This window comes from Hydra vulgaris, chromosome 08 (assembly GCF_038396675.1).
Source record: "Hydra vulgaris chromosome 08, alternate assembly HydraT2T_AEP".
NCBI classification, from domain to species: domain Eukaryota; kingdom Metazoa; phylum Cnidaria; class Hydrozoa; order Anthoathecata; family Hydridae; genus Hydra; species Hydra vulgaris.
In genome coordinates, this window is record NC_088927.1 from 67,367,165 (window position 1) to 67,383,167 (window position 16,003).

Below are 16,003 nucleotides of genomic sequence, written 5' to 3' on the forward strand. Positions count from 1 at the left end.
ACTCTAAAATCTTTTCAAATAAATATGATATATATTGTTCTACAGCCTTTATAATACAATAAAAGTACTAACTCTATATGCTATGATGTACTGGATAATAAATATTACTGTTTAGCTTCATTCCTTTAAACTTTTTTTTTGTACTTTTGTCACTCTGACCCACTGTCCACTGGGTGGTTTACTTTATTATCAGCAATGGAATGATTAGTAATTTAAAATAATAGTCTTCAAATAAGTTTTTAATTTCACCTTATGCTTTACTAAAACACCTAAGGAAAATATTAGATAAAAAATAAAAACGAAAGGTTTGTATGAATCATTAATTTATATATGAAGATTTATACACGTATTTATATTATAAATCCAATTTTATTCAATAAATACAATGCCTAATTAAATAAATTCCCCATAAATAATAACCACAAGTAACGAAGAACACTTTAGAAAACTAAAGCATTTTTATTCTATATTAAAATTATAAAAAATATATAAAAATGATTTGTTAGTAAAAAAAAAAAAAAAAACCCGAAAAATTGCCCATACAAAAATTAAAAAAAATTAAATTTAAAAGCTCACCAAAAATAAAACACAAAAAATTATATAGATCTAATATATATTTATTTATAAAATAAGATTTTGAGTGTAATATTTAGCGCAATATGACGCAAAATAAATGTCTACAAGTATAAAAAAACAAGTTGTTCTCAGTTTCGAATTTTTGAACGAAAGATAGTATATTTTATATCTAATTTTGTTAAAAAAATAAAAATTGATAAAATAATTCATCGAATAATTTAATTAATCGACTATTATTAATGACGATGTAATGATAACTGATAATCAAAATTGATTCATCAAAAAAACTTATAAATCCCAACTAAACAAGTGATGTTTAACAAGCATATCTTGGACGTCCTCCTTCATTGTTGATGTCGTCTTAACAAATAATAAAAGAACTTTTATATAAAGTTGTGTTAGGTGTGTATATGAATGCATGGGTTGTTTAGAAAATGCTCAGAATCTCGACCGAAACCTTTCTAGTAGTTTACCTCTGTGATGACTAGTGAAATTTTATTTTTCCAGCACAACTCTAGCGTCCCCCCCTGATACGCCTAACATTTTTTTAAACTACACATATGTTTGATAGTTTTTAACTAACAAGTTGATTTTTCAACACTCTACTGTTACAAAAGACGAATGCATTTATTTGTTTGCAAGCCAACTATTTCTAATTTCAAGTTTTGAACTCCAAGAAATGTTTCTAGTAAACAGTATGAGGTGTTTCCCAAAAGAATAACAGCAAGTCTGTCTGATATTTTTTCTTCAGTTAGCAAGAACTTTACATCCCAGCGAAAAACAGAATACTCTGGCGAAAAAAATCTCTCCCTGATGTGTTATTCATCTTCTTTTCTCAAATTTTTTGTGGGTTCATTCCACAGCTGATCTACTAAGAGATATATCATCCTTTGGAACTTCTGCTTTTGCCAAAACAGACCCAAGAAAAAGTGTTCGATTGCTAGGAATTTCAGCCTGATCAGCTGCTGCAACAATTTCAAGGTCATCAAAATTGTTTCTTGGAAGAGTTAAAAAAACCATTTAAAATTTTCTTGTTTTGGACAATGTGGAAGAAAGTCTTTTGAATCATTTCCTGTTTCAGAATTTTTTCCTTAAAAACAATCTTAAATGTGCAACAAAAGGCATTTTTGATAGTGTTTCCAGAAAATCTCCTGATTGGACAACCAAAAAGCAATTTTTCTGTACATTTTTTGAATGTATAAGGGTGCAATTGATTTTTTTTGCTTTACTAGGTTCGTGAGCAGTCAATTTTTGACCTAATATTGCCTGATTGATTTGTAAACCTCACCTTACATTTCCTTATATGCACTATAGAAGTCTTCTTAAATGTGGGATGAGGGGGTGTCGTTAAAGTTGCGGTAGAAAAAAAAAATTTCGCATATCTAGAAAACCATATATATATACTAGAAAAGGTATTCGAGATTGTGAGCAATTTTATATTTTTTAAACAACCCTTACATACATACATACATACATACATACATATATATAAAAATAATTTAAATGTATTCTACTTTTAAATATATTCTACATGTGTTTGTGTGAGAGAGATTTAGGGATGGCGCATCCCGAGCCAAAAAGTCCTATAGGATCCTATAGCAATCCTATAGATTCTATAGGATTCATATACGTATCCTATAGGTTATATAGGAAACCTATAAGATCTATGGGACAACAATAGGAATCCTATAGGACCTATGCAATCTTATAAGTCCTATAGGATTGTTATTGGACTAATATAATTCCTATAGGTATTCTATAGGTTCTATAGGAATCCTATTGCAATCCCATAGGTCCTTTAGGATTCATAAATGTATCTTATAGGTTCTATAAGATTTGTATAGGACTAACGGCATTCCCTTTTGATTCCTAATGCACTCCTATAGGCTCTATAGGATTCATATATGTATCCTGCACTATAAGATTCCTATAGGACCAAATGATACCTATTGGAATGCAATTGCAGTCCAATAGGTCCTATAGTATTCAAATAGGAAGATTAAAACTGCTATAGTGTTAATAGTGTAATCCTACATAAATCATATAATTCCTACAAGATTTATAGGACTCCTATAGAAATAAACCAATATCCTAAAGAAAGTAATTGTCTTCAATAAGTCCTATTAAATTTTATAGGCTTTTTAAATGTAAAATAGAACTTTCTCACTGTAAATTTATATTCAGCTAACATTACAATGTGTATTTGTCCAGCCAATTTCAAGCAAATTAAAACCTAATGGAATTTAATATATTCCATTAGGTTTTAATTTGCTTGAAACTAATTTGTGCTTAATAATAAAGCTTTTGACTAATTACGAACATTTTTATAATGATGAGGTGGCGTTGTAGTTTAGTTCGATCATAAATTAAAATTTTTAAAAATAGCCAACAGCGCTTTGATAAGCTTAGCAGTTGAGGTTTTTTGGGGTAAAGGTTTTTTGGGGTAAAGGTTTTTTGGGGTAAAGGTTTATCAAGTCATTTATTGACAGGAGTTTGGTGTAATTCAGCTAAAGGTAGCATATCTAAGCCAGCTATAGACTCAAAGTAGGTTTAGAACATATTAGATATTGATTTTATAATATTTTATTTGGCATCACTATTTCCCGTTGTTTTGTATGATGAGTACAATATATTACTTTTAGTTTGTTCATATTTTTGTTTTCAAACTTATTAGCTGAGCGATTTCCAAGGAAAAATTATGGTATGTTGAGAAAAGCAATTATTGCAAAATGCAATGATGAAAACAAACTTGCAAAACGAAGCTTGATAGAGAACATTATGTTAATAGATAATAGATAAAACTATTGTTGATAGAGAACATTATGTTAATAACAGTAATAATTGATATATTTAATAACAATAATTGCTTGCTGACTTCAATATTCTGTTGTTCTTTTTTTTTTTTTTTTTGTGAATTTAATTCATTGGTTTTAATGAAATTAAGAACTAAAAGAGAATGTATGTAGGAATATCCTAGACAACATTATGTAGAAGCTAGACGACACCCTAGACAACATTTCTACTAAACATCCTTTGACAACTGCAAATGGCAATTTAATAAGATTTCAAACAGGATTGAATAAGATTCCTGTACATATAAAACTATAAGATATTAATATCTTATAGTTTAATATAAAGAGGAATCATATTCATTCTTGTTCCAAATCTTACAGGAGTTTTTTATTTATTTTATATTTACTGAAATCCTATCAATTGAGTAGGATTTTAGTAAATCTAAAACTATAAGATATTGTTAATTCGATGTCTTATAAGATAAAACTCCTATAAAGTTTTGGAACAGGATTGAATAGAACTTATGTTTGTCCATACCTATAGGACTTTTATATACAGTGTCTTATAGGATCGGGCTCCTATATGATTTTTGAACAGGATTTTGTAGAATTCCTGTACATCCATACCTATAGGACTTTTATATCTGGTGTCTTATAGGATAAGATTTTGGAAAAATATATAAGATTTATATAAGATTTTGGAAAAAGATTGTATAGGAATCCTATTCTAAAGAAATTTTTATAGGTTGTATCTATTTGCATTATCCTATAGAAAAAATCATGTTCCAATTTCTTATAAGAATGTCCTATTTCTTTTTTATAGGATATCCTATAAGACTTTTTGACAACGGATGGGACCTAAATTTAATAAAATGAGATGCAGTCTCATCAAAAGAGAATAAGATGAAATATTTTAACACAAATCTCTCATAGAGCTGTTTATGCAAATAATATCTAAAGTTTGGTATGATATGTATAAGAAACAACTTTCAAATGATATGTATAAGGAACAACTTTCAAATGATATGAATAAGAAACAACTTTTAAATGATATGTATAAGAAACAACTTTCAAATGATATGTATAAGGAACAACTTTCAAATGATATGAATAAGAAACAACTTTTAAATGATATGTATAAGAAACAACTTTCAAATGATATGTATAAGGAACAACTTTCAAATGATATGTATAAGAAACAACTTTGCTTTAATACTTTTTATTATTATTATTACTTTATTATTATTTTAATCTTAAAAAGCATAAAAAAATTGTACACAACTTTAAACTATTATTTAATGATAATAAAACCTTATTATAAGGATGGTGTCACTCAATTATAAGGATGGTGTCACTGAAACAGATGTCAAACAAAGGAGTAAAAATAAAATAAAAATATTAGTAATATTATAAATATATAAAAATATTAAAAAATATTAGTAATAAAAATATTATAAATAGAACAATAAAATAATGGTTATAAGATTAATATAACAATAAAAAAATAGTAGAAGTAATTGAATATAAATTCTCCTACTTCATGAGATAAAAGCAAATGATAAATCACATAGTAATGAATATACAAACATAAGAATATATGTTTGTATATTCATTATTATGTTACAAACATTTTAAAATAAATTCATAAATATAATAGTTATTTACGACATAAATAGTTATTGCATTGTGTTTGAAGAAATACTGTGTATCTTAATTAAAGAAATACTGTTTATTGTGTTTGAAGAAATACTGTGAATTGTGTTTAAAGAAATACTGTGACTGTGATTTTGCGCATAAACATTATGTTGTATATTATATATTGCACATTATAACTATTATATATTTTATACTGATTTATTATCTTTTTTTAAATGTTTTTTACCAGCCCAAGGTCAAGGGGGCCAATACAATCAAAAAAGCTTTTTTCTTTTAATTATTGTTATAACTTCACAACTTAATAACTGCAAAACACAAATCTTACGAACAAGGTTGTTGCGCAGAGAAACATATGAACACAATTGAATCAATGTATACAAAAACGTTCTAAGTCATTTTTTTTAATATTTGACTTTTTGATGAAAATTTGTTCTTTGAAGACAGTTCCACCAAGTGAGACCTCTTCATACACGTTGAATAGAGAGCTGAAATATAGACAATATTTCAGCTCTCTATTCAACGCGTATGGAGAAGTCTGACTTTTGTTTGAATGTTTTACTATACAATGGTGGAACTGTCTTCTTAGTACAAATTTTCATTTGTTCTAGGTCAGTAGAATGTTTTACTATACAATGTAAAACATTGCATAGTAAAACATTCTACTGACCTAGAACCTTTTAAACTAAAAGTCTAGATCAGTGACTTAGAAGGTTTTTGTTGGCAGCACTGAGAAAACCAGCTGTGTTCTGCTGGTAGCTGTCAGATGTTCGTAATCCAATTTTTGTTTTGTTTTGGTTACGAGTTTGAGGTTATTTGGGCTTCTTTTATTATTCATCTCGTTGTTCTAATGAAAAAGACTTATAATGGATGAAGAACCTAGTACTAGCAGTGGAAGAAAGGTTAAAAATGAGGCTATGTGGAAAAGGAATATTGTTTAAGAAGCTAGAGTGAAAGGTAAAGAGTACATTGACTACAAAGGAAGAACTGTACCTGCTACTCAGGGTTGCAAAAAAAAACGTTTTTTTGTGAAAAAATCCAAAAACAATCGGTTTTTTTAAAAAACCAAAAATTTTTTTGGTTAAAATTTAATTTTTTTGGTTAAAATTAGATTTTAATTAAATAATGCTGTATTTGGTTATCCTTTTAAATTAAAAAAAAGCATAACAGCATAAAAAGCATAGAAATTTCAACAGTGTCACTTATTTTTATTTGATCTCTTTGCAACTTATCTAAAGCTACTGCAATTGGTTTTAATATTGTTAATAAATCATGTGTATCGTTTTATCTGTATATCACTTACTTTTTTACCAATCATGGGATCTAAGTCTTTATTTTTTTCAAACATTGTGAAAATGATGCTCTAGTTGTTGACATATTTTTCAAGTGAATCACATACAGAATTCCAGCGAGTTTAAATAGAAAGTGGTAATTTTGTTCCTCTACTTAATTTATAAATTGCTCCAGCTTGATGATTATTTCTTATATATTTTATTTGTGTAACATGCTTGCTCACATTTTCAATGTTAAGATCATTTGCTAAAAGATTTAGCATACGAGCAGCACACCCATAAGTTGTGATAATATCTTTTTCAGATGACAGTACTTGTCTCATTGATTTCATATTAGCTGCATTGCCAGTCACAAAGCTTTTTACAGTGCATCCAAATTTACATCTTACAGAATCTATTGCTTCTTGCTAATTGTGTAAGATGTTCACCAGTATGTGAATGACCAGAAGTGTTGATTGTTTCTACTAAAATGTTAATTTTATCTGTAATTACAGAGATCCAAACTATTTTATCTGTAATTACAGAGATACAAACTATAGGTTCATTATGTACATTACTCCAGCCATCTAAAGACATGGCTACAATTTTCCCATTCAATACATTACATTTTTTAATTTCTTCTGTGTAAACCCTATCTAATATTTCTCCTCCAATTTGAGTTCTATTAGAGAGAGTGTATCCTGGATGAAGCATATTGATAAATTTTTTAAATTCTTTGTGTTCAACTGTTCTGAAACTAGAGTTTGTACTGTATATAAATCTACCAAGTTGCAGAACAAATAAATCTTTCTCTTTGAGGCTTGTTTGTGTGAAAAACTTATCAATTTTCGAATATTTATCAGCTGATGTTGAATTGGGCTGAGACCTTTTTCATTTGTTGTTGTTATGTTGATGGTGAGTTACCTTTAAAATAAAATTGCAGTTTATTGAATTATTCTAAGTTAATATGTCTATACGTGATAATTTAAATATATATGTTTACAATTTAGGGAAAGTTTAAAATTTAAAATGGCAATGCAGTTAACTACCTTCAAGAAGTTGTTGATCTTCCATTGACTCCATAACTTCATGGGGTTGTGATTGCTTGCACCTTTTTATATGTTCATGCATCCTTTGAATTTGACCTTCCATTTCTTTTCTACACACATTACAAACTGCTCTACACCCCTTTCTTTCTGAATAGTCACTCGTGTATATTTTAACCAAATCATATCACATTTGCGCCCAGTTTTTTGAGACATATTTTGTGGAATCAATAAATTATGTTAGAACTACTTATAGTTTTGCTAAACATATAAATATATATATATATATATATATATAAATATATATATATATATATATATATATACACATATATATATATATACATACATATATATATATATATATATATATATATATATATATATATATATATATATATATATATATATATATATACACACACACATATATACATATATATATATCGTTAAGAAAACTTCCTGATGAAATAAGTTCATCAGGAAGCAATTCTTCTTGATGAACCTATTGAAGGAGAAACAGCCTGTAGAAGAAAACAGATAAATAAGTGTTATTACTAATTTATTACTGCTCTGTTCTATAAGAACACTGAGGACTCTATTCTATGAAAAAACAGAAACAAAAATCATGGATCTAAAAAAAATATCTATATTGAAGATTAGTTATATTTGTTAACAAAACCATGTTTTAGTTTCCTGTTTTAAGTTCAAATCTTTTTAAAAAAACATTAATTTGGTTTAATCCAACATTTTTTTAATTGGTTTAAACCATTTGGTTAAAACCATGCAACCCTGCTGCTACTACTATTGGAACTGATTGCAGGTGAGATTTGTATTGCAATTTCGATACCCAATTAGCCTTTTAACAATTTGTTTAGGCCTATCATAGCATATCATGCAACATGTTTTCATAAAAATGTCTAAGACAAAACTAATCCAACACATTCCATATCGTTCCATTTAGGCTAGTGAATTGACCTTAAATAATAGCCAAATGTTATAGCCGAATTACTCAAACATAATTTTTTAGAGTTTGGCTATGGCATTTAGGCCTACCTCGAACATTTATATCAGCATAATCTAATGAGATATCTTGCTTTCAGATGCTTGAAGAAATGTACGGAACATCTAAAAAACCAGAGCAACGAGATCTTTGCATGCTTGAGATCGTTAGAGACAAAGAATCCCCAGATAGACTCTTGTTGCACCTGTGAGGAGCTTAATTTAAAATTACGAAGCCCTCATCTCAGTGATGCAGCAAACCTTTGATTTTTAATAGTTTTTTGTACAAAAAATGAATAAATATATGAAAGACAAGCTTTTTGTTATTATCCTTAACACATGTAAACAAAAAGGTTCTAAGTCAGACAACTTTAACTATGTATAACACATATAATATCACAAATTTTGATATATATTTTAACAAATCTAATATTTAAAGATGTCAAAAAGCACCCAGATTTTTTTTGAATTTGTTAAAGTAATAATTTTGGATTTAATAAGTTTTTTTCTCGTTCCCCGAAAAAATGGTTTTTATGACTTTAATGACAACGTTTTTGTATACATCGATTCAATTCTACCAGGGACGCTATGGGGATTGAACTCTAAAGTTCCACATTACAATATAATGCGTACATGCATGAAAAAGAAAAACATTAGTTCTAAGAAATTAATACAAACAAATAAATAAAAACAATTTTGTTAACAATTTTTTTTAATTATCTTTCATTATCTTGATTTTTCCTAAAGGTTTTACTTTTGATTGATTTTGATTGATCGGATTTTTTTAAAATTTGGATTGCATTCAAATTATCATTGATTGATTTTTTCTTTATTTAATTGTTAAGTTCCTTTTTTTTCTTTTCTATTTTTTTAATCTTTTTTTGTTTATTTTTATTTGCTAATTTTTATTTTGTTCTATTTACTTTTATTATAACTTTTCTTGTTTTTAAAAAAATCTTTTTTTCTTTTTCTGATTTAATTTCTTTACATTAATAAAACACACCTGCAAAAAAAACCATCATATTAATGCAATGTTTACAAACCAAAAAAAAATTGTTTCACAATCATGCAATCTTATAGCATTTATGTTAAACTACTTGGATCATTTATGTATTTTATATTACTGATCTAAAAATACCATATACAATAGATACACTTTGAAATCGTTTTATACAACAAACAGCAACATATAAAATAGAAGCAGTAGTAAGTACTAAGTTTTCGTCAACTTCTATTATGTACTATATTGATGTACTCCAACATTTGATATGCACAGGAAAAAAAAAGAAAAAAAAAGTAAATTACATACAGTAAATTACTTTTTGTTTTCTTCTCATTCATGTACTCAGCTTCTCCTCATTCTCCTTTAGGTGGTTCAGAACAGAATTTTTCATCTACGACTTATATCAGATTCACACAATCATCTCACTTCTTACTGACTGACTTTTTTATAATTTTCTCCATGACAATCACTGCAATGTCTTTTGTCTCTCTGATATAAATGGTGAATTCTAGATAACTAACTGGATTCAGGCAGGTATGGTAGCTTTTAATTTTTTTTTGTGAATCAAGCCTCACTATATACAATGGCTTTCTTCTTCTGCAACTACATTTTATAATCATAATCTTTTCATCATTCGATGAAAACTGTGGTCACACCTGGATTGCAAAAACTGCTGAAAACCTGTCACACTTTGATTACTAAAAATTTTCAAAATGTGAACTTGAAAATTTTTAGAAATACAAACAAATACGCTATCAAGAATGGAAAATTTACAAAAAGTAATATTTTTTTAGCAGAAAATGAATTACAAACAAATATGCTGCCAAAAATGGAAAATCTACAAAAAGCAAATATTTTTTTTCAACCAACAACTAAATACAATGAAAGATTTGTAAAAAGAAAAATAGAAAAAAAAGTTTCAAAAATTTAGCACGAAAAGAAAAATTTATTGCAAAGAAATTTTAACTTGTTACTGCTAGAAAATTGAAACAAACCGAAAATCACTATTTGCTACAACAATCACTCCACTCAAAACATGAGTTGGGATTTAGTTATACTTCTGTTATATATGATTAAAGGCAATGAAATTGCAGCCAACAAAATTGAAATATTTAGAAAGTGGTCTCACATTTATGAGTTTTGACTTAATTCATCATTTTGATAGTGAAGCAATTGAAACTAAGTAACTTAATTACTTATACAATTTCAATAACTTTTGAAGAGTAGAAGTAGCAAAATAAAATAAAAAATCAAAAATTTGCAAGTAACAAACTGTTTATATTTAATTTCTTTAAAATTGTAGCTGTAACTAAATAAGATATTTTACTTTTTTGGCCAAAAACATTTTTGTGCTAAATGATAAAATCACACAGTATATGTTTAAACAAATTGTCTCTTATTAAGTTCAGTTGGTAGTTTCAAAGTATGACCTTCAAAGTCTTTAGCAGCTCTTAGAAAGACTAATTTCATCAAAAGCTATAAATTAACAGAGAAACTATGTGTGTGCATGGATCTTTGTTAGTGCTTTCGTTGTGTATTGTTTTACTAAAGTTAAATTTATGCTCCAGAAAATAGATAATTTAAACTCCTTATAGTAAATTTATGCTGCACTTAAACAAATGTTTTAATATAAAGTTAAACAGATTAAAAATAACTCAAACAACGTTTAGCTTAAGAAACAATGTTATCAATAAAACCAATATAATGAAACCTCATTATATGTCAAAAATAATTTTTGTACAACTTACCATTTTGTTTACTAAAAAAAAATTTGGTTAATTTTTGAAGTTTTTTTTTAATTAAAAAAGCAAAAAAGGAAAAAAAAACAAAACTCACATTTTTCTTCTCATTAATTTCATAATCAAGTGAAAGGTTGAAGGAAAACTTTGAAAGAACTCTAATAAACAAAATAAGAAAAAATAAACAAAAAAAAAAGAAAAGGAAAATTATGTATTTCAACTTTTTTTTATTTTTAATATCAGTCATAAACTATATAACCATCATCAAATTTGAAATTCTAAACATGTAAAAAAACAGATGAGAAAATTAAAAAGTGAATTATCAGAAGTTATCTTCTATCAGAACTTATCAGAATTAATTAGAAGTTAAGAAAAGCATATATCGGTTGTTATATAGACTTTTTATCATCAATTAGTGGAATGATATAAAAATGTGTCATTTTATAATATTTTGAAATAATAAATAGCAATATTAAAAAATACATAAACAAAACTTACAAAAGTTCATATTTAATTTGTATCCAACCAGGACTTCTTATATATGAATAGGGTTCATACCTTAAAAAATATATATGTAAAAAATATATATTTTATATATATATATATATATATATATATATATACATTTTATATATATAAAATATATATTTTGTATATATAAAATATATATTTTGTATATATAAAATATATATTTTGTATATATAAAATATATACTTTGTATATATAAAATATATATTTTGTATATATAAAATGTATATTTTGTATATATAAAATATATATTTTGTATATATGAAATATATATTTTGTATATATAAAATATATATTTTGTATATATAAAATAAATATTTTGTATATATAAAATATATATTTTGTATAAATAATGTATATATTTTGTATATATAATGTATATATTTTGTATATATAATGTATATATTTTGTATATATAATGTATATATTTTGTATATATAATATATATATATATATATATATATATATATATATATATATATATATATATATACAAAAAATTTATAACACTATTAAAAAAAAATCTGATATTAAATATATTATAAATAAAAAGAGATTTTTTAAAAGTATATTTCATTTTTAAATGAATTTGCAAAACTTTGTAAAAAGTTTATTTTTACAAAACTTTGCAACTTTTGCATTTTCCAAACTAAATTGTAAAACTTGCTTGTTTAGGAACCACAACTATGTTTGCAGAAAAGCATTCTTGACAAGGAATACTATTAGGATACTATTTGGAATGCAATGTTAAAAGTTAAACTTTATTACAAAAACCAGTATTTATTGATAACAGTATTGTTGGTAACAATGTTTTACAGTTATGACATATCTTAACAGTATTAATTAACTGGTTAACCAACACCATTAACTGGTAACAGTTATGGTAATGACATTGTTACCAGATAAAATGATTTATGATTGATAACTTTGGTTATGCTCAACCAGAGAAGGGGGAGGAGAGAAAATACTCCCTTGTATAAATATATTTTATTTTCAACTATTTTTTACTTTTTATCAAACTAAATTTTTATTTAAATTCAACAATTTGAATCGGTAAATGTGTTGAAATGAATGTTTAAAAAATATAGCAATATATTTAATGAGTGATGCATAAAGTTGTCTGGGAAACTTTAACTTTTTAATTTTTTAAACTAATTAAACAATCGTGTTATTTGACCGATGTGCATAAAAAAATCTATGAAACGTTTATTATTTAAAATAAATTTATTTAAAATGATGTAAAATGCAGCAGAACAAGATTCTTTAAAATGAGTTAAAATGCAGAATGAGAGTATTTAAAATGAGATAAAAATGCAGAACAAGAATCTTTAAAATGAGATAAAAAAGCATCAGATTGAGAATTTTTTTGTAAAAAAAACTCTCAATCTGACGAAAATGAAAAATGGTTAGTTGCCCTCCTCTAGCAAGCCTTTAGAATTGTCAGAGGAGAGACGATGTCTGACACCAATTTCGACCTCTCTGAGTATATTATGAGACATATATTGATAAAAATTATTATTATTAAAATACTTATTTTATTAATAAATATTATCATTAATACTTAATAAATTACATTTAACAATTTTATATAAAAACTATTATAAACTCACCACAATTCTGAAAGTTCTTTTGTGACACAAAAAACTTCAAACCATAAGTGCAAGACTTGCTCACTAAGTTAACAAGAACATGTTTTATTACATGAGAACACTTTTTATTACACAAGAACATGTTTTATATGAGAACATGTTTTATTACACAAGAACATATTTTATTACATAAGAACATGTTTTATTACATAAGAACATGTTTTATTACATAAGAACATGTTTTATTACATGAGAACATGTTTTATTACATAAGAACATATATTATTACATGAGAACATGTTTTATTACATAAGAACATATTATTACATGAGAACATGTTTTATTACATAAGAACATGTTTTATTACATAAGAACATGTTTTATTACATAAGAACATGTTTTATTACATAAGAACATGTTTTATTACATGAGAACATGTTTTATTACGAAAGAACATGTTTTATTACATAAGAACATGTTTTATTACATGAGAACATGTTTTACTACATAAGAACATATATTATTACATGAGAACATGTTTTATTACATAAGAACATGTTTTATTACATAAGAACATGTTTTATTACATGAGAACATGTTTTATTACATAAGAACATGTTTTATTACATAAGAACATGTTTTATTACATGAAAACATGTTTTATTACATAAGAACATATTATTACATGAGAACATGTTTTATTACATGAGAACATGTTTTATTACATAAGAACATGTTTTATTACATGAGAACATGTTTTATTACATAAGAACATGTTTTATTACATAAGAACATGTTTTATTACATAAGAACATGTTTTATTACATGAGAACATGTTTTATTACATAAGAACATGTTTTATTACATGAGAACATGTTTTATTACATAAGAACATGTTTTATTACATGAGAACATGTTTTATTACATAAGAACATGTTTTATTACATAAGAACATGTTTTATTACATGAGAACATGTTTTATTACATAAGAACATGTTTTATTACATAAGAACATGTTTTATTACATGAGAACATGTTTTATTACATAAGAACATGTTTTATTACATAAAAACATGTTTTATTACATGAGAACATGTTTTATTACATAAGAACATGTTTTATTACATGAGAACATGTTTTATTACATGAGAACATGTTTTATTACATAAGAACATGTTTTATTACATGAGAACATGTTTTATTACATAAGAACATGTTTTATTACATAAGAACATGTTTTATTACATGAGAACATGTTTTATTACATAAGAACATGTTTTATTACATAAGAACATGTTTTATTACATGAGAACATGTTTTATTACATAAGAACATGTTTTATTACATGAGAACATGTTTTATTACATGAGAACATGTTTTATTACATAAGAACATGTTTTATTACATAAGAACATGTTTTATTACATGAGAACATGTTTTATTACATAAGAACATGTTTTATTACATGAGAACATGTTTTATTACATAAGAACATGTTTTATTACATGAGAACATGTTTTATTACATAAGAACATGTTTTATTACATGAGAACATGTTTTATTACATAAGAACATGTTTTATTACATAAGAACATGTTTTATTACATGAGAACATGTTTTATTACATGAGAACATGTTTTATTACATAAGAACATGTTTTATTACATGAGAACATGTTTTATTACATAAGAACATGTTTTATTACATAAGAACATGTTTTATTACATGAGAACATGTTTTATTACATGAGAACATGTTTTATTACATAAGAACATGTTTTATTACATAAGAACATGTTTTATTACATAAGAACATGTTTTATTACTTAAGAACATGTTTTATTACATGAGAACATGTTTTATTACATAAGAACATGTTTTATTACATGAGAACATGTTTTATTACATAAGAACATGTTTTATTACATAAGAACATGTTTTATTACATGAGAACATGTTTTATTACATAAGAACATGTTTTATTACATGAGAACATGTTTTATTACATAAGAACATGTTTTATTACATAAGAACATGTTTTATTACATGAGAACATGTTTTATTACATAAGAACATGTTTTATTACATAAGAACATGTTTTATTACATGAGAACATGTTTTATTACATAAGAACATGTTTTATTACATAAGAACATGTTTTGTTACATAAGAACATGTTTTATTACATGAGAACATGTTTTATTACATAAGAACATGTTTTATTACATAAGAACATGTTTTATTACATGAGAACATGTTTTATTACATAAGAACATGTTTTATTACATAAGAACATGTTTTATTACATGAGAACATGTTTTATTACATAAGAACATGTTTTATTACATGAGAACATGTTTTATTACATAAGAACATGTTTTATTACATGAGAACATGTTTTATTACATAAGAACATGTTTTATTACATAAGAACATGTTTTATTACATGAGAACATGTTTTATTACATAAGAACATGTTTTATTACATAAGAACATGTTTTATTACATGAGAACATGTTTTATTACATAAGAACATGTTTTATTACATAAAAACATGTTTTATTACATGAGAACATGTTTTATTACATAAGAACATGTTTTATTACATGAGAACATGTTTTATTACATGAGAACATGTTTTATTACATAAGAACATGTTTTATTACATGAGAACATGTTTTATTACATAAGAACATGTTTTATTACATAAGAACATGTTTTATTACATGAGAACATGTTTTATTACATAAGAACATGTTTTATTACATAAGAACATGTTTTATTACATGAGAACATGTTTTATTA

The 16,003-nt window shown here is 25.3% G+C and overlaps 1 protein-coding gene across 1 annotated transcript in view; it reads right to left on the reverse strand.

Annotated features, from left to right (window-relative positions):
• Positions 1 to 306: 306 nt before the first annotated feature.
• Positions 307 to 16,003, reverse strand: part of LOC100207681 (small G protein signaling modulator 3) — a 107,248-nt gene continuing 91,551 nt past the window's right edge. The window contains exons 29-32 of the mRNA XM_065804212.1: positions 13,221 to 13,283; positions 11,581 to 11,640; positions 11,180 to 11,240; positions 307 to 936 (exon numbers count right to left, since the gene is read on the reverse strand). Coding sequence (XP_065660284.1) covers positions 865 to 936; positions 11,180 to 11,240; positions 11,581 to 11,640; positions 13,221 to 13,283 — 256 coding nt within the window. The 3' untranslated portion in view covers positions 307 to 864. The remainder of the gene's footprint in view (positions 937 to 11,179; positions 11,241 to 11,580; positions 11,641 to 13,220; positions 13,284 to 16,003) is intronic.